At 50.8% G+C, this 22,459-nt stretch overlaps 1 protein-coding gene across 7 annotated transcripts in view; it reads right to left on the bottom strand.

The window, feature by feature from the left end:
• The window catches only part of EBF1 (EBF transcription factor 1), a 269,031-nt gene extending 256,874 nt beyond the window's left edge, over positions 1-12,157 (bottom strand). For 4 of the 7 annotated variants that reach the window (XM_059859778.1, XM_059859779.1, XM_059859780.1 and 1 more), the window contains exons 1-5: positions 11,227-12,154; positions 9,762-9,918; positions 9,409-9,472; positions 9,167-9,222; positions 112-185 (exon numbers count right to left, since the gene is read on the bottom strand). In XM_059859778.1, coding sequence (XP_059715761.1) covers positions 112-185; positions 9,167-9,222; positions 9,409-9,472; positions 9,762-9,918; positions 11,227-11,360 — 485 coding nt within the window. In that variant the 5' untranslated portion in view covers positions 11,361-12,154. Of the gene's footprint in view, positions 1-111; positions 186-9,166; positions 9,223-9,408; positions 9,473-9,761; positions 9,919-11,226 lie in introns of all 7 variants that reach the window. The other 3 variants (XM_059859784.1, XM_059859782.1, XM_059859783.1) reach the window with 1 other exon arrangement.
• Positions 12,158-22,459: the final 10,302 nt, after the last annotated feature.

Genomic DNA, 22,459 nt, shown 5'->3' with positions numbered 1-22,459 from the left:
AATGCAAGAAAGATAAATTTAAGTCCAAAAATAGCTGTAGGTTCAACCTAGATTTCGGGAGACAGATTCATCTTCTCATCACTAATTAACTGGAAGAGGGGTATTTCTTACCTGCACATTATTTCATGCGTGAGCAGAACTCGGCACATTTCTGGGTTCTTGTCTTGGCCTTCATATACTATTGCCTAGAAATAAAACACATTTTTAGTTGTACATAAGGTTCAGTTGGGAGAAAATCAAAACATGTCACGGTAAGCAAAAGCTCAGTGAGCTACAAACCACAGCTCAGGCTAAAGAGAGCTGGCATCTCAACCAAACCTGCTCCAAGACCTGCAGTTGTAAAACAACACAAGCTGAGTACAGCTAAATTCCCTCCTCTCTGTTGCACATCTCTCCAGCAGTGTGTAGGATGGGTTTTTTTAGTAGTCAAGACAACCACAATTTTCTTTTCAATTCAGAATAAAATATAAACCTAATAGCATTAAAAAGAGGAGGGGGGGGGGGGAAGGAAAGAAAGAAAAAAAAAACAGCAAGGCTTGGTATACTTTGGGTCCTATTCATTAAAAAAAAAAAAAAAAAAAAAAAAAAAAGACAGAAAAGAGAGCTCATGCATTTTTAATTACAAAAGCTGCACAGGCCAGGCATTTTCCTGAGAGCTCCTGAGAAAGAGCCTGGGCCTGATTCTCCCCTTGAACCCCCTGATCTAGCGTTTTCCAGAGAGCACCTCCGGAGCTACAGGGGTATAAATAAGTGAGGAGAAGGCCCTACCAGAGCAGAGGAGACCAAAACAAACAGAGGATCAACCAGCTTGAGAAATTTGACTCTGAGACAGCACAGGGAGAATCCTTTAAGCTAAAACTGTGGAAAGGCAAAGTGTTCACATTTCAAGAGGAGTCTACGTTTGCTCCCACCAGCAGCACCAGCAGCGAGGGATCGGCATTACCCACGAGCTGGGTTAGTGCCCACAGCCCCTGTGGGACAGGATTTCCATCTCAGCCCCACAGAGTCATATTTTCCAGCCAGCCCTGTTCCCAGGCACCAACCCCCCAGCAGCAAAACAGGAGTGGAGTTTCCCTTGCAACAGCATCTTTTGCTGGCACTGAGGTTTCTAAATCTTTTAGGGTGGCACTCCAGAGCTGGGATCGGAGCCCCAGGCTTGGAGGGATGACCACCCTTGCAGCTGAGCATCAGCACTACCCTTGAGCTTGGTGTGACCTTTTCAGCCTCTAAAGCACAGAATTTAAAACAAAAAACTGGGGGAAAAAACTCAGCAGGTAAAATGACATCTGAGATGGGTCTCCCTAGAGCTAACGATTAAATAGAGACTGAAATTTAAGAAGTGTGCTCTATGGATGAAACACATTTTAGGGAATGAGATCAATTTGAAATGGAAGCATGGAAAATACTAACAGAAAAGTGAGTTACCTTAATATAGAACAAACTGCTTTTCCAGTCCTTACAAATATAACCTATGAAGGGTAAGAGGTGTGGTACTTCCAGAAGGGGCACAAATCTCAAGACACACAAATCTGAAGAAGCATGCACTGACCCTTACACAATTTAAATGGCAACATACAATATTAATATCATGTATTATAAAATTCCTTAATAATTCCATAAATAATATCAGGAATAAGCCTGTTACCTTTGGTAATTTTAATTTTTTAACTTCAGTTTTGCTACAAGACTTCCCCAAAAATCTGAGAGCCTCTGGGGTAGGTTCTTATACCTGATAAAACAGAGGCTGCCACTAATTGCCACTATTGGGCCCAGAGTCTCACCTGACTTCTGCCCCCTCATTTCCCCCAGCGAGGGACAACAGCTGTGAACCTAGCACTGGGAAAAAGGGCATGCACAGAAAGGCCCCCAAGCACAGCACCAACAACACCCTGACCCCAGGTGGAACCCCCACCTTGAGCTACTTGCACATCAGTGCCCAAGAGAGATACAGATGGTTTGCAAGAAGCCTTGAAAAATGGAATTACATTTATTGGAGCAGGAGGTGGACAAATTCAGGAGAGCCTCATTCCCAGCATTAGTAGGGAAGATGGGGAGAAGCTTCTTCCAGGCAAAGCCAGAGAACTGAAGTAACTGGCTGACACCTGGTGGGGTCAGTCAGCGGGGACATTGCAAAGACTCCAGAAAACCCCAGATCAGGTTCCACCTGGCAGTGAGACAGACCAGGCAAGAAGGAAGCTCATGGCACTTCTTGGACTTCACCAACAATTAAAAAATAATCTCCCTCTGAGAATGCGGAGCAGGAGGAAAAAGAGCAGATCTACTTCTGAGGCCTCTGGTGGGGACAAACACCTCCAGCCCCCTGTCACCTCCAGACAATCACAACGTGACATGGGAGGAAAGGGCTGCTGGACTCAGCTCATTCTTCTCATACCTCCAAATATTACAATAAATTTACCCAGGATGGGTTAGCTCGTTGCCAGTGGAGCCAATGAAGTGCTAGAAACGACAAACCAGAATGCAAAATTTACTTTCTTTTTTCCCCTGCCCTCTCTCCTCCTCTCCCCTTCCTGCTGCTGTGCTTACTTAACCTCCAGGTAGCTGCTTAAATAACTCAACTAAATAGCAATAATGAACGGGCAGAGTCAACACTGTGGTACATAATCACCTTGTCTGTTGTGTTTAGCATCAGTGATCCCTTCTTTGCGTGCATGACATTCTTCTGCCTCCCTCCACGTTAAGGATTTGCTTCTCACTTTATTTGCATTCAATTATCGAAGTTGGACCCGTGCACATTTTGTTTTCTCCGCGTCAAACGCGGCTCCCCTTGCCTACCCCGTTCCTGCAGGAATTCCTAGGAAATTCTGGGAAGTGGGACGACACTCTGGGCTCATTTCTGAGCAGCTCATCCCCATCTCCCCACTCCTGTGTCCCAATTTACTTGTGTGAAGCACCAACTGTTTGCCCCCATGAATGGCTGCCCGAGAGCCCTGCAGATACTCGACCGCCTCGCAAACCGCGCCGCTCTGAAGCATTAATTCTACAATTAGTTTCAAAAAGGAAACAGGAACTGCTAAAGTTTCAGATCGTTAGAGCTGCCAGAAGTATTTTTACAGGAAGGGTCTACTACGTTACTGTTGTGAAAATGTTTAACTCTCAGATTTGAGAAGCTGCTCTTTTTAACAAAAATAGCTTGATTTTTTAAATAAATTAGGCGGGTTTTAAGTTCGGGTTTTGAAAGAGGGAGATTGCGTCAGGGTCCCTGTCGTACTAACGTCGTCATGATTTTGTCAAATAGGGATCACATTAATGAGAGACAAAGTGAAAGTTACAGTGCATAAACTTAGACCACAGCAGAGCTAAAAATAAGCCTGCAGATACACATCAGAGTTGCACAACAAAACACCGGCAAAGGAAATGCAAAATTATAGACTTTGGGTTTTTTCTTTTTGTTTACTTCATATCCTTTTAACTCGGTGGTAATTCGTAAGCACTTGAAAATAGTGTTTCTTCTCCTGAACGACTTGAACATTTCCCCACAAAATTTATCTTCCATTTTGCTGCTGTTACTCACCCAAGTAACCTTCCTGAAAGAAGTCCCAGTGAGTAACAGTCGCTCATGCACAAACGGACGTCTAAATCTGGCCCCGAAAAATTTTTGTCAAAAATATGAGACTTCCTTACTGCTATTTAAATAAAGCCACATAAAAAGTTAAATCAAATTCAATTCACTGCTTAACAGCAAAAAAAAATTACTGCACTGAGTGCATCACAGTCAAGTACGTCCAAAAATTCACCTTAACTTTTCAGTGACAGACTTCGGTATTAAAAAAACATAATAAGAAATAAAAAATAAAAAGGAATGGGGCGATATACAAGTCAAGGCTACAGTTCTCATTTAATCTACTTTTTCCCCAGTAGACGCAGTAAGATAAAGCAATAAAATAATCTACAAACAAGCTGGAAAAATACAGAGGCTGATTTTGTTCTTAACCATTCCTGAATAAATCCAGATTTATGCTGGTACAAGTGAGGGCAGAATCGTCTCGTGGTGTCAGTTTGCCAGTCAAGCAATCCTGCTTTCAGAACTGGACGAAAAACAATCTTGAAGGAATGAGATCATGGTCATTATATTACTCAGTTATGTCATGGCCTTGATTTTAAAAGAGTAAGAGAAGGAGAGAAATCACCAATGTGCATCTAAATCCACTTGCTTTCAGATTCCATCTGCCTCACAAAACAAAGTATCTCCCTTACCGAAATAAAAGAGAAGGGAAAACTCATTAAAATTAGGGTCTTTTCCAAAACAGAACTAAAATGATTTGGAATGACGTTTACAGCTGTACACACAGGGAGAAAATAAAATCCTGGCCCCACCGAATTCAATAGGCGCTTTGCAATTGACTTCAGATGGGCCAGAATTTTACCCAGAGAGGATTAGGCTTGTATCCACTGTATATCTACAGAGAAAATACTGTGAATTACATTTATTTGGCTTTGAATTCTTAACCCTCAATTACCCGAGGTTTTACCCCTTCCCCAGGCAAAACCTCGACCCATCCCAGGGAGGTTTATCCCGGACAAGCAGCGCGGAGCTGGTCCCGGGGCGAGGACAGGGAGTTCTTGCTCTGCCTCTCCACACACAATTCAGAAGCATCTAATTATTTTATCCAATCTCCCTCTGCCTTTGATTCACAGCCTGCTTATCGACGTATTCACACAAATTAAATAAATTTATCTCTCCTAATATGTTCATTTTTAATGGTTTTCAAACATTCACATGGAAACAGCTCTAGCGTAAATATCCCAGAACAAATGGCTGTATATTATACAGGAGGGAGCAGTTGGGCTGCCAGACTGGGAATGCACCAGGCCATCTGGCTCAGGCAGTCTCTCCAAAATCCTCAGCTTTGTTTTCACCCTCAGACTCCAAACAACACATTTTCCACTGTGATGAGTTTACATTTTCCCAAACACAGGTCCTGATCATGCATGCAAATTCCAAACTTCTCCATTCCTCTCTGTACAAGAAAATTAAAATCACCTGCGCTTCTGACATCTCACCAAAGGCACAAGAAAGCTGCTAAAATCTGGTGCAATGTAAACTTTCCCCGTCACAGGGGTTAGGTTTTGTTTTATGTTTGTGTGAAATTTCTCCGAGTCTGCTGAGGCTCCTCTGAACTTATTGATAACATTTTTTTTTCCCATGCGTGTAGCTGCCAGAGAAGGGCCATGCCATGCACAGAATAGAGCTGATCAAATATCTGCAGACATCAGAGAATGACAGACAAGTCAACAGAAAAACCATTTGCATCCAGAGTTATAGCTCTGAAAAAAATCCAAATATAAACAGGGTTTAAGTCTGAAGGAAGGATTTTTGACTCATGAGTTCTCTCAGCAATAGACAATAGCCATCGAGCAAAACTTATGATTCTTAAGATGCCTGAGCCATATTAGCATCCGTTATATCTTATGGATGAGAATAACTGAAGGAAAAATGGGTGGGGAACAAGTATTTCAGATTTATTTCCTCCATCTTTCCTAATAGTGAAATACCTCAACTTTATGAAAATACAGCCCAAGAAATAGAAGGCATCTCTTCTCCACAAACATATTAAAATCCCTTGACTTGCCTAAAAACTCCAGTTTTATTAGAGCAGACATATTTCACATTTCGCAGGCAATTTCAAAATGCATCATTGTTAGAGGCAGATCTTCTGCGGGAGGAGCTGCTGCCTTACGGAAAGCAACAGCTATAAAGTTTGGGGTCCTACAGGGTTTTGAGTGCATTAGGAATGTGATCCTGACATAAAATGAGGTGCCAATATAACATAAAAGAAAACGTAATTAAGCCAGTATTGACACCGAATGTTGTTGCCTGAACTGGAAGGAACTTCTCTGCCGCAGGAATGGTTTGTGTGTAACATTTACAATTTTTAAGTGACAGACATTTCAGAAACTTAGCGAGACCCCGAAAGCCACGTAATTCCCATTTCACCCAGCCCTTCTCCGGGGCCACCACCAAAGGCCGAGCGCAATGCCCCAAACACACCCCAAAATGAGGCACTCTGAAACCAGTCCTGGCTGGGTTTCCCATTTGGAGGTCCCACAGCCCCGTTTCCCAAGGAATGCCCGTGCAGCCCGAGCTCCTGCTCGGGGCAGTGAGTGCACAGCTCATCCCACAGCCAGCTCTGCCCTGGGATGCAGCTCCCAACACAGCTCTTGGCTGCCTCAGAAGTGCCACTCTCCAGCCCCACTTCCCATCCTGCTCCACAGCTGACAGAGAAACACACACGCACCAGGACGCGGAGATCCCTCTGTTCCAGGACACAACTCTTGTTACGAGTTTCTTAGCTGGGCACAGCCACACAAACAAATCCCTGACTTAGGCAGAGCAGGAACACTCAGGAGCAGGAATATCTCCTCTTTGGTACATACACGGCCCTCAGCATAGCCAAGCCCTGCCTACCTACTGCTATAACACATGCTGCTAATGGGACATTCACATTAAATCTCTGAGCAGCAATCCTATGCACAGAAATCCAAGTCTGATTTGCAGAAGGGCTTTTATTTTATCTTACCTAGCTTAATAATCTGCAACCGTACAAAACCCTGCAATTTGTAACTGTGACACAAAGAGAATATCTTTAAATCTGATGTGTCAGTATTAAAAAATAATAATAAAAACTTAATATTTAAAAAAAAAAGCCACAGATGCTTTCCTGTATGATCTGGGGAACCTAACTCATTCAAGTTTTGCTTCTGTGGGATTTTTAATTTACCACCAGAAACCTCAGAGTAGCTGTAATTTCAGTCTGGGAATTCACAATTATCGAGTGTGTGAATGTGCGTGTGTGAGGACTGAGCAGATACTTGCCAGCTGAAACGTGTATGCTTCTGCAACAGTTTCATTTAAAAGTAATCATTTCATTATCCAATTTGTTCTGAGCGTCATGCATTAAAATACTACACCTTCAAGTAGACTGACAATATATATTTAACTTTCATTAAAAATTAAAGAATTTTCAGACAGTCTTTGCAATATTTAATTACAGTTTGATGATTTGAAAGTTACTTGAGAATCTTCTATATAATTCACTGTCATAAAATATAAATGATAAATTCAACATTTGGGTGAGCTTCTGTCATGTGTTGTACTTCACTTCCTAATAAGCATTCAGTAACCGACGCGATCCCAACTCTGAAATAATTTCACTTTTGAAAAGAAAGAATTAAAAAAGAAGAAGAAAGAGAATTTAGCGTCTGGCCCCTGAAAAAATTCGGAGTGGCACATGCCACAGTTTTGACATGACAATGCCCTATTTTTCACAAGCAATTATAGTCATGCCTAAAGAAACTACAGATATGAAATTAATATGTAAGCAAACATGATTGCATCTAAAATAGCCTTTTGCTCCCCGTTTTCTAATCTAAGCTCAGAGAGCTTTTGTTCTAAAATCCTCGCTTCTCAACCCCACTGCACTTTTCCCAAAATCTGTAATTTGCACTAACTTTGCTTTTTTAAGACTTCCTGAAATCAGACAGATTTTTTTTTCTCCTGCTTCTTCATTGTGAACGTGCTTTAAAGCTACACGGTAGGTCTTACAAATAAACTGTATCTCGGGGTTTTCTTTTTCCCCTTTCTCTCCAAAGACCCTCTGATGACTTGATAATAATGAGAGACCAAGAGGTCAAACAGTGCCTTAGGATGAACTCTTCATATGCAAGATGCCTTTGTTAAGAAAATTATTTTGAATCCACTGCTCTCCATGAGTTCAGGGCTCTGTTTTCAACAGGATTATGACCAGAGGCTTCTGCATTTCCGTAACGATAGGAAAGCTATTTAAAGATAATATTTATTGATAGTCTCTCTCACACGATCTACACTGAAATACACAAACTCCAAAAGGACTAAAAAGAGTTCACATATCAGGAAGATTTTGTTACTTTTAACACAAACTAATCAATTTGTGCCTGAAAACCAGGGAATGACAGCAACCGCTTTCCAGGATTTTTAATGAAGAAGGGCATGTGGCTGCTGGTTCAATTCCTACAAGGAACGGGCTCCGTTTGGAAGTGTACAGTATAACAGAGTTCAGATGCACAGTGGATTGTCTAGTAAAATTCACCCAAGTTCCCTTTTTCTTTTTTGTTCTTTTTTTTTTTTTTTCTGCTGAAAGACAGTCTTCAATAGCAGGAAAAGATGTTATGGGACCATCAAAGAGAGTTTTGTAAAACAAACTCAGCCCTTAGAGCTTTATGTTTTGCTGTAGAAAAGAAACCCAAATACAAGCCAAGAGTTTTGTCCCTGCAGACAACATACAAGGACTGACGTTTCCGAGCGGTACAAAAAAAACCCTTAATGTTTTTCTTAAATAAAATTTAAGAATTTTCTTTAACAAGTAAAACAGATTAGGAGGGGAAGAAACATATTTTAAGAATTAAAACGCTCAAAAGCGATCCAAACTATTTAAAAGAAACATATTCTAAGAGAAAAATATTCTGACAGGAGCAGAAAAAAAGCCAGAGTAACAATTAAAAAAGAAAGGAAAAAAAAAAAGAAAGGAGAGAGAATCGATTTGCTCAGATAGTCCCTTTGTAAAAATACTGGCTTTAAACAGAAAGTATTTTTTTACAGGTAGGCACACACGTTATTACTCTGTTTGGGAGGCTAAAGAACAGGCTCAAAATGAGGATTAATCCACTGACAAGCCCTGCTGCCCTCTCCGAGTCCGACACCGAGCTCGCCGCTGCCCGCGCCGCGATTCTGGGGTCTATGCCGACACGCAAACGTGTCGCGATACAACCGCTCCTCCTGCAGCCAGCGCAGCCGGCGGCAGCGCCGGGAGCGGGCGGACCGACAGAGCCCCGCGCCGGGCAGCGCCTTGTGCCGGCGGCGCTGGGGGCTGCCGTAGGCCGAAGGTTAATTCGTATTAATTAAGCGGCAAAAGCATCCGCAGCTCTGACTGGGACCGCTGGAGGGTCGCCTGTATTTTTCTCCCGCAGCCCAGCAGCAGGCAGGGTCCCAGCTGGCCACCCCGCAGCCCGGTGGTTGCCCGGAGCGGGAGCGCGGCCGTGCCCGCGGGAGGCGGAGGCTCCGTCCCGTCCCCGCCGGGCAGAGCGGCCCCGCCGCGGGGGCGGGTTTCGGCTCCCGGGGCCGCCCCGACGGCTGCCACCCCCCGCTCGGCGGCCGCCCCGCAGCACCCACCTGCTTGGTCATGGAGTCGATGAGTCGCACGTAGAAATCCTGCTCCGTCCTGATCCCTGAAACAAGGCACAGCCGTGAGCAGCGCAGCGGGGCCGGCCGGCGGCAGCGCGCCGGGGCTCGCCCGAGGGCTCGGGCCTGCCAGGGCCGCCCGTGTCCCTGCAGCGAGCGCAGGGAGAGGAGGGGAACTAGGGGAACCCGGGCGCTGCTGGGCTCTGAACAACGGGGGGACTCCCAGCCCTTACCATTGCTGTAGAGCAGCTGCAGGCGGTAGTGGATCCCGTTGTTGGTCTTTTCGCTGTTGGCTTCCTGAAGTCAAAGACGACACGGGAGGCCGGAGGGAAAAAGAAAACAGTATCAATGGAGCTTCTCCATCACTCGCACGCCGGGTGTCCCCGGGGTTGGATGGGGCAGCTCTCAGCCCTCTCCTCTGCCCCGGGCATAGTGAGGGAGCAGGGGACACCCCCTCCTCCTCTGCCCTCCGGGACAGGGGAAGACCGAGGCTCCCGAGACGAGCCGGTGTCGCGGCCCCGAGGGAGCGGAGCAGGGAGGGCCCCGGAGAGGCAGCCGAGCCCCCACGGGGCACCAGGGTACTCACCTTCTCCTTCTCCACGAAGCCCACGAAGGCGGTGCGCTCGATCTCCACGGGCTGCCCCTGCCGGTCGTACAGAGCCAGGACGAAGTGGAAAAAGTTGGACTTCCTCAGGTTGGAAGGCGGCTGCTTCTCGAAGTGAGCCCGGGCCAGACCCACTCCGCTGGGACCAGAAACACGCGGGTTAGCGGCAGTTCCGACGCCGCGGCCTCACGCACCACTCGGCCGCCTCCCGGGCCCGTGCCTTCCCCCGCCGGGACCCGGCTGGGCCCCCCCGGGGCAGATCATCCCTCCCTCTCCCGGGCCGCCCCGGAGCTTTTCCCTCCGGGCACGGAGAAAGTCTCCAGCTCCCAACACCGCGGAGCCCCGACCCCATCCCGTCCTGCGGCCAGCCCGAAGCCCCAAGGAGCCCCCCTAGCCGGCCCCGGTACCCACCAGCCCTCCCCGGGGGCCGTGCCCGCTCGCAGCCGGCCCTGCATGGCGGGGAAGCCGCGCTCAGAGCCGCCGGCGCGTTGCCCCGTGGAGCAGCATCGGTCCTGCCACTTCTCAAACTCGGCTCGGAGCTGTCACACCAGCGCCCATGTGCCTTATCTTGCGAGCCTTTCCTCCCGCGCCGGAGCGGTGGGTAAACACCGAGCCCAGGAGACAACTTCAAATATTTCAGGGTTGTCCCTGCAGAAACTTTCCCTTCCTTAGAGGGCTCCAAAGGGGGGGGTGCGGGGTGAGATGGGAGACACTGGGAGATGTCAACATTAAACTGATGCCGGATGATGCCGGCTCCAGGGCTCAAGCTGCGAATCCAGCATCAGGGTTTGGTTCGTGTTTGGGGGTTTTTTTCGTGGGGAAGAGGATGGGAAGAAGGAGAAATAAGAGAGAAAACGAGACTGGTCGCAGCTTCGCCAAACCCATCTTATATTTGGAGGGATTTCTTTTTAAAAATCTGAGATAAGTGGCAGTGGTTTTACAAAGGGACTTCAAAATAAATTTCTCCTGGAGTACGCTTTGCAAACTCCCTGCCTATCGGAGGAGAAGAAGAGGATCTGCTGATTCTGACGGGAATAGGAAAGCGAGGTACAGAAATATATTTTGGATACATCCGTGCACAACTCTCTGTTTTCCGGAGGAGGAAAGTGTCATTTGAACATCTTAAGACTAAATCAGCAGCAAACATAGTTTTGAAAACTCCTTCCTCCGAGCGAACACAAGGAGCCAGAGAGATGAAACCTACCTATCCGTACCTAGCGAAACTCGCCACTTCCTTTATTGTTGTTATCATTATTTAATAAAAAGTCATTCCTACGGGACAATAGGGATAAATATTTAACTGGCGACATCTACGCGAAACTCACTGCTGGTAGCAGAGCTCCAGAGCCGGGTTTTTGTTGGCGCGGGGGGAAAGGCGCTGCGGGCGGGGAGCGCCCCGGGGCGCGGAGCGGGGCGCGGGCGCGGAGCGGGCGCGGAGCCTGCCTACCTCTGAGCGGCCGTGCTGGCGTCCAGGACGCCGGCTCCCTGCATCCACGTCCGCACCGCGTTCATCCCCGCGCCGAGGGGCTCTTCCTTCATGCTGCTCCCACTCCGCTGGATGCTTTCCTGAATCCCAAACATGAATCAGAAACAACAGCGCAAATCTTCCTTCTTTATTCAAAATTTTTAAAAAGTAATAAAATCGCCAGGCGGACTGTTATATGTGGGTTTTATTCTTTCTTTCTCTCTTGTTTTCCTCTCTCTGCAGCTGATCGCTGGAATCAAAGCAAGTCGGAGAAAGCAAACACAGGCACGCACATTAAAAAAAAAAAAAAATCCAGAGGCAATCAGAGCCCGGTTTTGTTGCTGCTGTTTGCTGCGTGTGCAGTTTGTTTGGGTGCTTGGAGGGGCTGACGGGGTGCTGGGGGCTGGTTGTAGCGCTCGCAAGCCGGAGGAGTACTTGAAGTCCCTTTTGTATGAAGACACCCCTCGGATGGCAGCAGGCAAAAAAAAAAAAATCTCAGATGGCAGTTTAAGAAACAATAGGACGAACGGGAGCTGCGGCAGGCTCTGCTACATCAAGTGTCATTTTCCAGTGACAAGAGAGGCAAGTCCCCCCCCTTCTCCCCTCTCTCTTTTCTTTCTTTCTTTTCTCCCTCTTTCTTCTCTCCTCTCCCAGCCGAAGCGCTCTCCGCTCCTCTCCTCTCTCCTCCCTCCTCCAGCCGCGCAGGAAGCGAGTTGCCGGAGCCGGGCGCACGCCGGGAAGGGAGCGAGAGGGGCGCACCCGCGGCGGCGGCGCGGACGGACGGCCGGAGGGAGACCCTGGGGCTCCCCGTGCCCCCTCCCTCTCCCGCAGCGCCGGGCGGACTCGCCGTCTCTCCCTATGGGAGCCACTTTGACTGTCCCCGCCGCCGAACACGAGCCCCGCAGCCCCGGCGGGCGGGGGGCGGGGCCTCCGCAAACACGCCCCCTCATTTGCATCGCGTCACCGCCCCGCCCCGACGCCTCCGCCGCCAATGGGCGCCGGTAAAGCGGAGCCCAGGGGGCGGGGGCACACCTCTCTCATTAGCATAGCCCCGCCCCCGGCGCGGACGGCCCCGGGGAAAGTTGCCCCGGAGCGCCGGGGGCGGGCCCGGTGCGGCGCGGCCGCGCCTTTGTTCGGGAGCGCCGCGGGCAGCTCGGGCACCGGCCCCGCGGGGGCTCCCCCGACCCCCGCGCCGACCCCCAGGCGCCCGGGGACGGCCCTCGGCAGGAGGGCGCTGCGCTCCCGCACAGCCCGCAGCCGGCACCGCTGACTGCGGGGGTGGCCGAGCCCTCCCTGCTCTCCCCGGGATCCGCCGGCAGCGCCAGGCTGCCCACCGCGACTGCCGGGGATGCCCGCGCCCGCCGGCCGTGCCCGGTGCCCGAGCCCGGGATTGTCCCTCGCCGGAAGCGCGGTTGGGGCAGCTCCCCCGCCGCAGAGCCCCGCTGCATCCCCGCCGCTCGCCCCGGCTCCTGCCCCGCTCCCGGCAGCGTGCGCTGCTTTGCGGCACAAGCACGCGATTTCCGAACAGGACAGTTCGCGGTGGAAGTTCTTTTTTTCTTTCTTTTTTTCCCCTAGGAAGTCCGATTTTTGTTTTCTCAGGGAAAATATTAATTATAACAAAACCAGTTCCTTCTAGGGAAGAGCCGGGCCGGTGGTGCGGCGGCCAAGCGGGAGCAGTCCCGCATCTCTCCGCGGGCTCCCGCTATCCCCGCATCACCCTCCATCCTTCTCCTGCCCTAGCCGCTCCCGTCTCGTCTCTCGCACGGCCTCTTGCCGCGGACGAGCTCTCTGTGCCGGCGGCCTGGGTTGTGCCCCCTCAAACACAGGGTTGCCCATCTTTCACAAATAACGAAACAAAACTCTGCGCACCCCGGCACACCGGGCTCCTCGCCCTCTCCACGGCGGTGTCACACGCGGAGGGTAACCTCTGAAGTGTCTGGGCAATCTCTGAATTGCTGCCGTGTCCTTCTGTGCCCCGCTCCCCGATCAGAGGTGCTGCCCCGGGAGGTGCAGGGCCGGGCGGCCGCTGTCGGCTCCTTCCAGGGCAGCGGAGCCCCCGGGCTGCATTTCCCAGCCGGGAGCCAGCCAAGGGCCTGGAGAGCAGCCAGCCCAGTCTATCAGCAGCACTCTGCAGCTCCAGAGGCACCCCACGGCAGCCCGACAACTACACAGGACCCTCTCCCAACCAGCTGTACATCACTTTGTGTGGCACAGCCGCCTGAACCCACAGCTTGGGGTAGAGAGCTCGGGCTCCAGAGTAGGCACAGAGCACCTCGCTGGCATAGAGAAACTGCCCCCGATCCTCGGCTTTAGGCGAGTTCACACACAAAACATCCACATCCCCAACATTCTGCATCCTCGCACAGGAACTGTCACTGGCAGCAAGTTTTCACGTTCCCTGAAGATGCCATTCGAGTCTCGACACGGTGCTACAGTGTCATATCTCAGGGAGATGTGGAAGAACACGGACACACAGGCACACATGAATATTTACGCCATAGGTACGGCACAGGAGCAGTTTGGCTCCTGCAGAGCTCAGGCTCATTGGGCTTCCTCCGGCTGCTGCTGTATCAGTTGTATCATATCCAGCCTAAATGCCTCCATGGTGAGATACATTCTGCAATTAAAAGCTATTTGCACCTGCACTGATTGCTCCTTTCCCAGGGCAGGGATCTGCCCAGGGAGGAATAATGCATTTGAATCAATATACTGAGCAGTTGGCAGATTTCGCCCTTCAAATCTGTTCAGGGGATCAGGGGACCATTTCCATGCCTTTTCCAGGAGGCTAAAGGGAAAAGCATCCCAGCTGCAGTCTGAGGGCACCTCCACCAGCAGGAACAGCCAGCCACGACACTAACAGGGACAAGTTCTCCACTGTTTTCCTCCTTACACAAGACTTGTGCCTCTGTGCCCAGCACAGGGAGCTGCAGCTGAAGGGTGGCAGGGAGATGCCCCACCTGGGGTTTAGGGGTATTCTCACAGCCACTAAACAATTGCTAAAAGGATGAAAGAGTTAAACACTGGCTCGACCCTCACAGGAGGAGTGTGAAAGGAAAGCAGAAGGGAAACAGGGAGGGAGTGAGAAAGTCAGGACTTTGCAGAAAAAAAAGCAAAAAGAAAAAAAAAAAAAGCAAGAGACCTGGCAGCAGGCAAGGAGACTTCTGTGCTCCATCCACCCTGCAGAGGCCAACCCTGGAGCACTGGGGCTTTGATTTTAAAGAATTCCCAGTTGCCTTTAGCGTTCCCTTTCTGCCCCCTGCCTGGTTCTGCTCTCTGGACCAGCACCACCCCCCTCGGACTGCATCAGCACACAGATCACTGCCAGGCCTGCTGTGGGGCTGGAGCATATTCCTGTGGGAAGCTGTGTCCATCCTCCCCTCAGCATGGCAAACAGAGCTGGAGGACACTGCACAGCCTGCCACGGGGACACCCTCAGTGCTGGGACCCAGCCCTTCACCCTGCTGCAGGAGCAAACTGGGGCACGCTGCACTGAGGGCTCCCTGCAAGCCCAAGTTAAATGCTCTCAACACAGAATAAAACACACACACAGACTTGCAGGATGTGATTTCTCCCAGAGGTGAGGAAGCTCCCAAAGTGTGCAAGAGCTGCAGGGTTGAGCTGTGGATTTTGGCCAGCAGCACAGAGCCTGGAGCTGGGACTTTGCAGCACAGGCAGCTCACAGACAGCACTGGGACATGGTCACAGTGTCCCTGGCCATGACAGATAGCAGGGATGGAAGCAGAGGAGGGAAAGGCTGGCCCTGGCTTGCTCATCCTATGACGGAACAAACAGGGTTCCTGGGGAACAAGTGGTTTTGAGGCCTTTGAACAAGGGGGGCATGGAAGGAGACCTCACTCTGGAGGATAAATGTAACTTCTGTGAGGGAGGAGACAGAGGTCCCAGAGCACAGGAGTCTCTCTTGCTTAGGGGAAGGCCTCTCCCCTGCCTTGACACCGTTTCCAAGTGAGCCCAAGGCTCCTCTCACCTCAGACCTGGAGTTTATCCAGGACAACTCCCTCCTCCTGCCTCCAGCCCCTCCTCTCCTGCCCTGCTGCTCCCGGCACCACGGGGACAGTCAGGCCTCACTTCCCTCTGCCCAGACCCCAAGGGAGGGAAGGAGTAGCTGGAAGTGGGAATTTCTGAGAGAAAAGCCTTCTGGTCCCTCATCCCTGACCTTTATGCTCTTTCCTGCCCTTCTCGGGAGAAGGCAGAGGAACAACTGAGCTGACCTGTGACAATGGGGGAAAAAGAAAAGCCTCTCCTCTCAAAGTGGGACTGAAAGCAGAGCACTCAGGTGTTGAGCTCATGCCTGCACTTTTCTGAGGGCTTGTAAAGAGTTCCTTCCTGTCGTTCCCAATGAAAATGCTTTCCATAATTATTTTCCTTACGCACTCCTGTGTCAATCCAAAGATTTGCCATCCACAGATAAATCCAATGTCTGCCTTGGCAGGTGATGGCACCATTCACCTACTTGGTGTGCTTTATTCTTCCTACCTGGCTAGCTCCTGGGGAGAAGAGGAGAAAAGGCTCAGAGAAATGTGAATTGGGAGAAAATACTCTGACTGAATAGAATAGTCCTGTTGAGGAGAGGGCCTGGATGCCGCTGCCACCAGCAGGGGACCTGTCCACAAGGTGATGCTGACAGCACCCCACTTTCACTCCTGTTACAAGGAAGAGGCAGCAGCAGGTGACCCAGATGGAAAGGTTTCATCGAGGAACTTTCCTCCTCCTGCCTCTCTTGGGGTTTCCCCTGGCTAGGATGGGGTGTCGGGGCACCCCCGCAAGTCGCGGTTCAGTCCTGCGGGTGAGGAGCAGCGAGTGCTGAGCGGAGCAATTGCTTCAAGGGCCGGGGAAAAGGGGAACCCCCCCGGGGTGCCTCAGGGCGGGGGATGCCGGGCAGCAGCGAGAGGCCGACCGAGCGAACTCCTCAGAGGAAGGACGGGAGGATGCGCCCCCCAGTCTCAGCGCCCCCCATCGCTACCCAGGACAGGCGCCCCCCGTGGCAACTCCGCGGGGAAAGGGGCGAGCAGAGCTGCGAAATTACATGGGGGCAATCCCCGCACGGGGCTGCACGGAGGGGGGCACAGGGAGGGAAGCCCAGCTGCGCTCCCGGGGCCCGGAAGGGATCGGGGATCGGGGAGGGTCCCCCCGGTGGAACCGAGACCCCGGGGCTGGGGAGGGGGGGGGGGGAAACCGGGGCGGCCGCGCCGCGTGCCCACAGCGCCACCTGGCGGCCGCGCCAGGAACCGCCCCCGCCGGCACCGCGGGAACGGGAACGGGGGCGAGCCCGGGGAGGGTCCGGGGAGGGGAATCCCATGGGAAAAGGAGATCCCTTGGGAAAGGGGGATCCCTTGGGAAAGGGGCATCCCTTGGGAAAGGAGGATCCCATGGGGAAGGGGGATCCCTTGGGAAAGGGGGTCCCGGGGGAGGGGAATCCCATGAGAAAGGGGATCCCATGGGAAAGGGGGATCCCTTGGGAAAGGGGGATCCTTGGGGGGAGATCCCGGAGGACGGGGATTGGTCCCGAGGGTGGGAGATCCCCGGGGAGGGGGATCCCGGGAGGGCGTCGGTCTCGAGGAAAAGGTGACCCCGGGGGGGGCAATACCCGGGGTGAGAAGGAGGCAAGATCCCGGGGGTGACCGACTGTCCTGAGGTGGAACATGCCGGGATATCCCGGGAGGACGGCGGTCCGTGGGAGCAGTCCCGAGTGGGTGCAATGCCGAGGAGAGCATCCCCAGGGAGAAAAGCGGCTCTCACCACCCCCATCCCCGGTATCCCGGCACCGGGAGAGCCCCGTTCCCGTTCCCAGGTCTGACAGCAAATGCTCTTCTGAGCACGGAGGGTGCAGCCCCCAGGTTACCCAGGGAAGCTGTGGCTCAGTCCCTGGGAGTGTTCAAGGCCAGGCTGGATGGGGCCCTGAGTAGGATTTTGGTTCCCTGCAGTACTCACACAAGCTTGCCTTCCATTTAAGTGTAGCCTGTATTTATTTGTTTATGCTGGCAGCCACTGGACAGATTACGGTTATTTTATCACACAGAGCCTTGCTATGATTTTTACATTGTGAGTTCAGCAAAGCATTAAACATCTAATCAACTGCTATTGGCTTCAGGGAGAGGTAAGTACTCGTCTCCCATTGAGGAGTGAAAGGAGAAATCCAGAGGCAGTCACTCCCTCCCTCTGAGAGGATGAGCTTAAGCATATTACATGGAATGGATTTAAATACCTACTAAAGTTGTCACACGCTTTGCTGAATCAAGACTGAATATTATCAGAAGTATTTAAGTTGCTCTGGAATCTATATCTCCTTTTAAACACTTTCATAAACTCTGAGGACTTTGCATCTTGGGATTTCGACTTAAAGGTGCACAAGCTCTTTTGAAGGGTGCCCTCCAAAATCCCAGGCAATTTCCCAGTTTGGGAATTGGTTATTCAATACTTGATGGTTTGCAAGCATGAAGATTTCCATGTCTAGGACTGGATTGTTTGGGATTTGGCTGCTCTATTGGGCTGACCATTTGGAAATCTGTTTCCACTGGCATTCTTATAAACATCAGAAAGCCCTATGCCTTCAGCAGAAGCAGAACTAAGTTCATCATCTGGCTCAGAATTCTGCCTGGAGCCACAGGCATACCTTTGAGCAGTGAGATTTTACCTGAACACAGCATGGGAGTGCTTTGCTTGCAATGAAGTTTAAGATACAGAGAGACACTCACGTTTACATTGACTTTCCAGAGCTCTGGACAGCTTGAACATCAAGTCCCAGTTTTGTTGATCCAGATCAGGGGATTTCTTTGTTTTCATCTTTGTCCAGGATCTCTGTCACTCAAGGCAGACCAAAGGCACCCACCTGGATTTTCCTCACATCCCTTCTCAGGGCCTTTTGTTAAAAATATCCAACCTGTGTGAAAAAGAAAAGTTCTGGTAGAGGGACAACTGCACAGTGCTGGTTACACAGGAAGAAAGGGAACTCATTGGGAACTTCAGGTTATTTTGTGTTAGTTAGAAAGTTTGTATCTGTTTTAAAATCTGCATTTCAGCAGAGGTAAAGCATGTTTAAACATTCTCACACATGGACATTTTTTGGAAGTTGCTGTTCACTAACTAACCCTCGTGTGGGGGGTGGGATATCATGGTCCTTGGTGGAGCTCAGCTCCTGCTGACTGTGCCCAGGGAAGGGGCAGCCTCTCCCAGCAGGCATCTGTGAGCACGAGTGCTGGTTCCATACGCACACACATCCATTATGGATGGCACACAAATGCTGCTCCTGCTCCCCGAGCAGCCTCCCATGGCAGGGCTCTCATTCCACTGATCTCACTGCTGGGCTTAGGAAGTGAAGCATTCAGAAGCCTCCCAAAATGTGTTACAAATGATGTATGGAGAAACAACTTCCTCCAGCTCTGAAACAGAGTCATTGTCGTGGCATGATGAAGGAACTGTTAAACAGACACGGCAGCAGCACCGGAGCTGGACTCAAGCCAGGGTATTTCAAGCAACTTGTAAAAAGTTCACTGATTCTTTAATGACTCCACCTGGCCAGAGCAGGACCTCTGGTTTATGTGCCTTCCAGAAGATCTGCTGCAGGAGGAGTGTGTCTGAGCTGATATGAATCAAGCCAGTTCCTCCAGCATCACGCTGGTCTGGAATAGCTGTTGACCTGATGGAGTGTTAATGGGAACATTTATTTGTTTCTTTATCACTACAAAGATGTCATATATACTTACCCTGCTGCTGCCACTGTTCCCAAAGGGCTGTCAGCACCAGAGCCATTATAACACGACTGCCAGACGTAATTTTTTCCCCCCTCACACATTATTTCTTCAAATGATTCTGCGAAGAGAGAAAGAACTCGGATACAAAAATTGCTGGTTAAAAGAACAGTACAGTGTGATGTGAGCCAGAGAAGCTTTCCTAAATGCCTGTCAGTCTCTGCCTTCATTGTTTACAGAGAGCAGCACAGGCACAGCCTGGATCTGTCTTGGCACAGGGGGTGTGTGCTGTGCCTGGCACTCTAAGGATGGATTTGCCACTGGATCTCTCCAGCTCTTGGGGACAGGTGACAACTGCATGGCCTGTGGGACCAGGAGCTGCCCTGTTCCCAGGGCACTGCACCCCATCTTCATATTTCTTCAAATTTCTCACGTGAGAGCACAAAGACTCTCCCAGAGTGTTTTAGTGGCACAGGTCAGTAAATGAAAATCAGGCAGAAGCCCACTGCCTTTACGTGGGGAAGAAAAACAATCCCATTGCATTTCATTGTTGTCACGCCGTGACTTGACAGGTTAAGGAAATTGCTAATGGGACCTTTTACTGCGGGGTCACGAGTTCAAACCTGCCTCTGTCGGTAATGACCAGCAGCATCTGATGAATGTTTGATGGCGTGAGATGAAAATATGGGTCTCAATCCATTTATCAGCAGGAAAACCCTTCAACAGCTCCAGCCCCCTAAAGCTAATCCTCACAGAAAAGGCAGCGAGGCTGGGCTGCGAGCGAGCCCCTCCACAGCCCCACGGTAGATCAAGGTCAGGATGGGGCCGTGCAGATGGAACAGCTTAGAGCAGAGAGGGCTGGGCAGCACCTTCTGTGCACAAACAAATCCTCTGCTTAGTGCTCTGCAACACTCCCACCGCAGCTCGGAAGGAGAGAGCCAGATCCGGGGTTGTTCTCAGAGGGACAATGATCCTGGCATGAGGGGGGAGATGCAAACATCGGGAAATCCGGGATCAGGAGCTGGCTGAAACTAGTGCCAAAATTCAAGAATTCGCCGTTTTGCAAGCTGAGAAGTTCTATTTGAATTTCTCAATATTATAACACCAACATAAAGTTGAAACTCAAATATCAAGGTAACGGGTGAGAAGTTAGTAAATGTCATTTTTAAATGGTTTGTTGTTTTGGTTTGGTTTTTTTTTTCCCCGAGATCAACAGAAAAATAAACTATTGCCTGAATCGGTACTTCCCAGGCTGTCCCTTGCTTTCAAAAAGTGCAAAAGCATCGCTGGCAGAATTTGGCAAGTGCTGAGAGGCAAAGGCTGCCGTGTGAGCGAGGCACAGCCGGGGCCCTGCGGAGCCCAGGTGCAGATTTGGGACGGGTCTGGCACACATGTGCAAGGTCCAGCTCAGCTTCCAGAACCGGCTCTGCACCTCCCGGAGCCCCTGGGTGCTGCTCCTCCAGGGCTCAGCCCAGGGCAGGGGGCACTCGGAGCTCGGGGGTGTCCGTCCCGGCAGCGCCCCGAGCCCGGGCTGACCCCGGGAGGAGCCGGGGGAGGATCCGCACCCCCGGTGCTCGCAGAGCCTTTCCAGAGGCTTGCAGGGAAATGGGAAAAGCGTGAGGGCCATCTGGTGGGAGCGGGGAGGGCATTCCGCTCCGCCTCATTGTTCTCCGCAGCTTTGCCAGGGGCTAATTCCAGCTGCGGGGACCGCCGGCCGCATTCCGAGAAACTGGGGGATGCTGGAGGGGCCGCGGCGTGTCACTGACAGCAGTAGCACGCCTGGCACCTAAAACCAGCCATTCTAAGGGAATTACAGCTCTGCCGACTGTGTCACCAGGAAACACAGCACATGTAAGTGAGGGAGGAGGCTGCTGGGGCAGGGGGACCTGCAAAAACACACGGGAACAGCGGCTGCAGAACAAACACCTCGCGGGGATGGGAAGTCTGGAGCCACAGGGGAAAAAGGCTCCTCAGCAGCGTTTACAGGGTCAGAGCAGGAGGGGTTTTCTGCCCAGGAAAGCTCAGTACTGACTCACTGAAATCAGCAGCCTCCAAACCTTTGTAGCTGCAAGCGCATAAAATAATTCTCTAATTTTAGTGTTTTCCCCATCTGTATGACATTTCTACATAAGACTTTATTCCTGTTCATCTTTACACTTCCTGGGATTTGATCCACATTGATCCACATGTGCTTCCTTCCAGGATTTTTTAAGGCTGCAGAAATGACAATTTCCACACCAGTTACAAAATAATTACCCATAATAATTTAATAATGAGCTTTCCTTTTAAATTATTAACATAGGTAGCCAAGAAAATTGTCAATTTTAACAAGTTTAAATTCAAATGATAAATGCCAAATCTGTGTTAAATGAGACCAGCAAATTAGTAATTAAAATATTTATGCAAGAAGGCAAAAGATATTGTATTCAAGGAGCTGCAGAGCAGGCTCCCATCAGAGTTTGTGACATTAGCCTGTGCTTGCACATCCCAGTTTTAAAATCCTCTGCAAAGGGAAGAGGGGAAAATATCTGACCCCATAATTGCAGCTGGACAGTGCTGACTGGCATCCAGTGGGATTTCACCAGAATCCAAGCAGTTCTCAGAATACCCCTGGGTTTTACTGAGCAGAAATCCTGACCCAAATGAAATTATTTCTGTCATAGAAGTCATTATCTGTGAGAATCTCCAAAGGAAGGAATTGCCTTCGTGGCCCCTCAGAGCTTTGTCACCGAGAGCAGAATCAACTGTGCTGGTTTTTAAGAAAGGGGAGAAAAAACGCTTTTCTTTCAAGCTGAAAGAAAAGTACCACAAAGCAGATTTGTGACGCCCTGTAAATGTAAATCCCAATTTCCCAGCAAACTCAGCAGTGGATCAGCACCATGGAATGAGCCAAAGCAGCTCTGCTGCCGATTTTGGTGGTGAAGAATAACAATAATAGAAGTAATAGATATAATAGCAATAATAGTTATAATAGTAGCAATAGCAATGTGCTGTTCTTCTCCCTGTGCGGCTCCCGGCCCCGTCTGGATCGGCGGAGCCGCTGCCGGAGCTCCCGGGGCCGGTCCCGCACTGCCCCGCCGCGGCAGCCGCCGGCACCGGCTCCTCCTGCCGGCACCGGCACCGGCTCCTCCTGCCGGCTCCTGCCTCCTCCTGCCGCTCCCCTCTGGCACCGGAGACAGGATCCAGCCCTCTGGGAAGCGACTCCGAGCTCCCAGGAAAGCGAGCGTTCCGCTGCACGGGGCGCGCCTCCATCCAGATGTTGGCGCAAACATCTGTAGGGCAGGTGTTGGAGAGCTGGCTCCTCAGAAGTGATGCCCAGAGAAAAGTTTGATCCCACAGAGTGAGAGAGAACATCCGAGCCAGAGCTCACCTCAGCCAGCACAGCCCAATCCCCCAAAACACAGCTGGATACAGAGCACAGCTGTGTCCAAAAGCAGGGGAACAACCCCAGAGCCATCAGTGCACAGACAGACCCACCTGATAAAACCCCAGGAGAATTAATTAGCCTT

This window comes from Haemorhous mexicanus, chromosome 15 (genome assembly GCF_027477595.1).
Source record: "Haemorhous mexicanus isolate bHaeMex1 chromosome 15, bHaeMex1.pri, whole genome shotgun sequence".
NCBI classification, from domain to species: Eukaryota; Metazoa; Chordata; class Aves; order Passeriformes; family Fringillidae; genus Haemorhous; species Haemorhous mexicanus.
Note: the sequence above shows the minus strand (reverse complement) of the source record. Positions and strands in the feature narration are given on the sequence as shown.